The sequence below is a fragment of the Galeopterus variegatus genome, unplaced genomic scaffold (genome assembly GCF_000696425.1).
Source record: "Galeopterus variegatus unplaced genomic scaffold, G_variegatus-3.0.2 Scaffold15455, whole genome shotgun sequence".
Classification (NCBI taxonomy): Eukaryota; Metazoa; Chordata; class Mammalia; order Dermoptera; family Cynocephalidae; genus Galeopterus; species Galeopterus variegatus.
The window spans coordinates 10,704-14,008 of record NW_007741566.1 but is presented as its reverse complement, the minus strand read 5'-3'; the positions used below and the strand labels follow the sequence as shown (position 1 = coordinate 14,008).

The 3,305-nt window shown below is 63.4% G+C and overlaps 1 protein-coding gene across 1 annotated transcript in view; it reads left to right on the top strand.

The window, feature by feature from the left end:
* Positions 1-266: 266 nt before the first annotated feature.
* The window catches only part of LOC103582266 (intestinal-type alkaline phosphatase-like), a 4,137-nt gene continuing 1,098 nt past the window's right edge, over positions 267-3,305 (top strand). Inside the window, exons 1-11 of the mRNA XM_008563912.1 lie at positions 267-345; positions 432-548; positions 667-782; positions 949-1,123; positions 1,203-1,375; positions 1,622-1,756; positions 1,853-1,925; positions 2,434-2,568; positions 2,652-2,843; positions 3,013-3,129; positions 3,237-3,301. Of these exons, the coding sequence (XP_008562134.1) occupies positions 267-345; positions 432-548; positions 667-782; positions 949-1,123; positions 1,203-1,375; positions 1,622-1,756; positions 1,853-1,925; positions 2,434-2,568; positions 2,652-2,843; positions 3,013-3,129; positions 3,237-3,301 (1,377 nt within the window). The remainder of the gene's footprint in view (positions 346-431; positions 549-666; positions 783-948; positions 1,124-1,202; positions 1,376-1,621; positions 1,757-1,852; positions 1,926-2,433; positions 2,569-2,651; positions 2,844-3,012; positions 3,130-3,236; positions 3,302-3,305) is intronic.

The window sequence follows — 3,305 nt, the reverse complement described above, 5'->3', positions numbered from 1 at the left end:
TGCTGGAGACAGTGGGGCCCATCCTGTGAGCTGCCTTTCTCAGGACCCCTGCCCCAGGCTACCTCAGCCCCACCCTGCCAATTCCCTTCTGCCAGCATGGCTTCAAGTCACAGGGCGGGTCCAGGTGGCTGCCTGGGGCAAAAGGAGTGATATGGGATCTTTTACAGCCAGGGACAAAGTTCTCCCCTGATTTAAGCCCAGGTAGGCTGAACTGGAGCTGGCACCTTGGTGTCCCGGCCTCATCACCCAGCCACCATCCCACAGACATGAGAGGGGACTGGGTTCTGCCATTGCTGCTGCTGCTGCTGGGCCTGAGGCTGCAGCTGTCCTTTGGCATCATCCCAGGTAATGAGGCTCCCCCCAGCCACCCCCCAACCACAGGGTGTCTCCCCTGGGCTGACCCGGCCTCCACCNACTCTCCCCTTGGGCAGTTGAGGAGGAGGACCCAGCCTTCTGGAACCAACAGGCAGCCGAGGCCCTGGATGCTGCCAAGAATCTACAGCCCATTCAGACGGCAGCAAAGAACCTCATTCTCTTCCTGGGGGACGGTGAGTCTACAAGCCTCCCCCTTCGCCCCGCAGCCCCCACAGTCCTCACAGCCCTGGCACCCAAGGGCCCTGGGGATACAGGCCAGCCCTGGATGCCTCACCTTGTCCTGCTGTTCAGGGATGGGAGTGCCCACAGTGACAGCCACCCGGATCCTAAGCGGGCAGAATAAAGGCAACCTGGGGCCAGAGACGCCCTTGGCCATGGACCAGTTCCCATACCTGGCTCTGTCCAAGGTAAGGACTGGGACACCTGAGTCCTCCGCACAAGAAGGTGGGGATCGTCCTTGGGACATGGCAGGAGGGAAGGGCCCCGGGAATGGTGAGGATGGGCCCCAGGTCCGGGGTTCAATTGATCTCGGTGTCTGCACCACAGTGTAGCTGAGGATGTGTCTGTCCCCAGACATATAACGTGGACAGACAGGTGCCGGACAGTGCAGGCACAGCCACGGCTTACCTGTGCGGGGTCAAGGCCAACTACCAGACCATTGGCGTGAGTGCAGCCGCCCGCTATAACCAGTGCAACACAACACACGGCAACGAGGTCACCTCTGTGATGTACCGGGCCAAGAAAGCAGGTGGGCTTCGGGCCCAGTCGTGGGGTCATGGGCTGGCCCTGGCACCTGGGTCACCCACCCTGACCTCTGCCACCCTCAGGAAAATCAGTGGGAGTGGTGACCACCACGAGGGTGCAGCACGCCTCGCCAGCTGGCACCTACGCACACACGGTGAACCGCAACTGGTACTCGGATGCTGACATGCCGGCCTCGGCACAGCAGGAGGGCTGCCAGGACATCGCTGCGCAGCTCATCTCCAACGTGGACATTGATGTGCGCCACCGAGGGTCAGGGGGAGGGGTTGGGCACAGGGGTGGCCCCACACTGGCTACAGACCCAGATAACCATCAGCTTTAGCCCTGGGGCCTGGCAGGGTCTTGGGGGCTGGGCATGTAGAAGGTACGTCCCCCAACGGTACATTCCCACAGCCCTACTGGGGGACCTAAGGCTGTCTGTGAGAAGGGGACACAGGGCTAGCCAGGACCTAGCCCACGCCCACCCCCCATCCTCTGGCTCCAGGTGATCCTGGGTGGGGGACGCAAGTACATGTTTCCCAATGGGACTGCAGATCCTGAGTACCCAAGTGACGCCAGCCAGAATGGAATCAGGCTGGACGGGAGGAACCTGGTGCAGGAGTGGCTCACCAAGCACCAGGTACTGGAGGCTCTCAGGTTGGGGGACACAGCAGGGATGGGGGCAGGGGACACGAGTCACAGAGCCATGGGCTGAGGCCCTGCTGTGTTCCTCTAGGGAGCCCAGTACGTGTGGAACCGCACAGAGCTCATTAGAGTGTCCCAGGACCTGTCTGTGACCCACCTCATGGGTAAGGACCCCTTCCTGCCCTGTTGTCCGGGGCGAGCCAGGACCTAGCCCACGCCCACTCCCCATCCTCTGGCTCCAGGTGATCCTGGGTGGGGGACGCAAGTACATGTTTCCCAATGGGACTGCAGATCCTGAGTACCCAAGTGACACCAGCCAGAATGGAATCAGGCTGGACGGGAGGAACCTGGTGCAGGAGTGGCTCACCAAGCACCAGGTACTGGAGGCTCTCAGGTTGGGGGACACAGCAGGGATGGGGGCAGGGGACACGAGTCACAGAGCCATGGGCTGAGGCCCTGCTGTGTTCCTCTAGGGAGCCCAGTACGTGTGGAACCGCACAGAGCTCATCAGAGTGTCCCAGGACCTGTCTGTGACCCACCTCATGGGTAAGGACCCCTTCCTGCCCTGCCGTCCCTCAGATGGCGGCCATGGGAGCCTTTGTGCACAACGTGTGTACCAGGAGCCCTCCCACCCCCCTGCCCCCAGTCACCCCTGGCCCCCTTACCCCACAGGCCTCTTTGAGCCCGGAGACATGAAATACGAGAGCAACCGAGACCACACGCTGGACCCCTCCCTGATGGAAATGACAGAGGCGGCCCTGAGCCTGCTGAGCAGGAACCCCCACGGCTTCTACCTCTTCGTGGAGGGTACGTGGTGGCCTCTGCACTGCAGGGGAGGGGAGGGGGCCGGGGCGCTTCAGGCACGACCCCCTCCCGCTGGCCTTTTGCAGGGGGCCGCATCGACCACGGCCATCACGAGAACAAGGCTTACCAGGCACTGAACGAGGCGCTCATGTTTGACTCGGCCATCGAGAAGGCGAGCCAGCTCAGCAGCGAGAAGGACACGCTGACCCTCGTCACCGCGGACCACTCCCACGTCTTCTCCTTTGGTGGCTACACACTGCGGGGGAGCTCCATCTTTGGTAGGCCCGGGAGAGCGGCGGCTGCCCTTGCAAAACCCACATGGCGGGAGTCTCCCTGAACCTCGGTTTCCTCATCTGTCGAATGACAGCACCTGCCGGTGCTTAGCGCACAGGAGGCGTCCATAAGCTGTGCTTAGAGCCGCCACACGGTGCCCACCCCTCCCCACAGGGCTGGCCCCCAGCAAGGCCCAGGACGACAAGGCCTACACCTCCATCCTGTACGGCAACGGCCCGGGCTACGTGCTCTCCACGGGCTCCCGGCCCGACGTCAACGACACCCTGAGCGGTGAGTGGAACACGGTGGCTCGCTCGGGCGGACCCTGGGGAGGGGCTCCATGAGGAAGAGGCCCCCTGCCAGCCGGCCACCCCCGCTGAATGCCGCCCTCCCGGCAGGGGACCCGGACTACCAGCAGCAGTCGGCCGTGCCGCTGTCGTCGGAGACGCACGGCGGGGACGACGTGG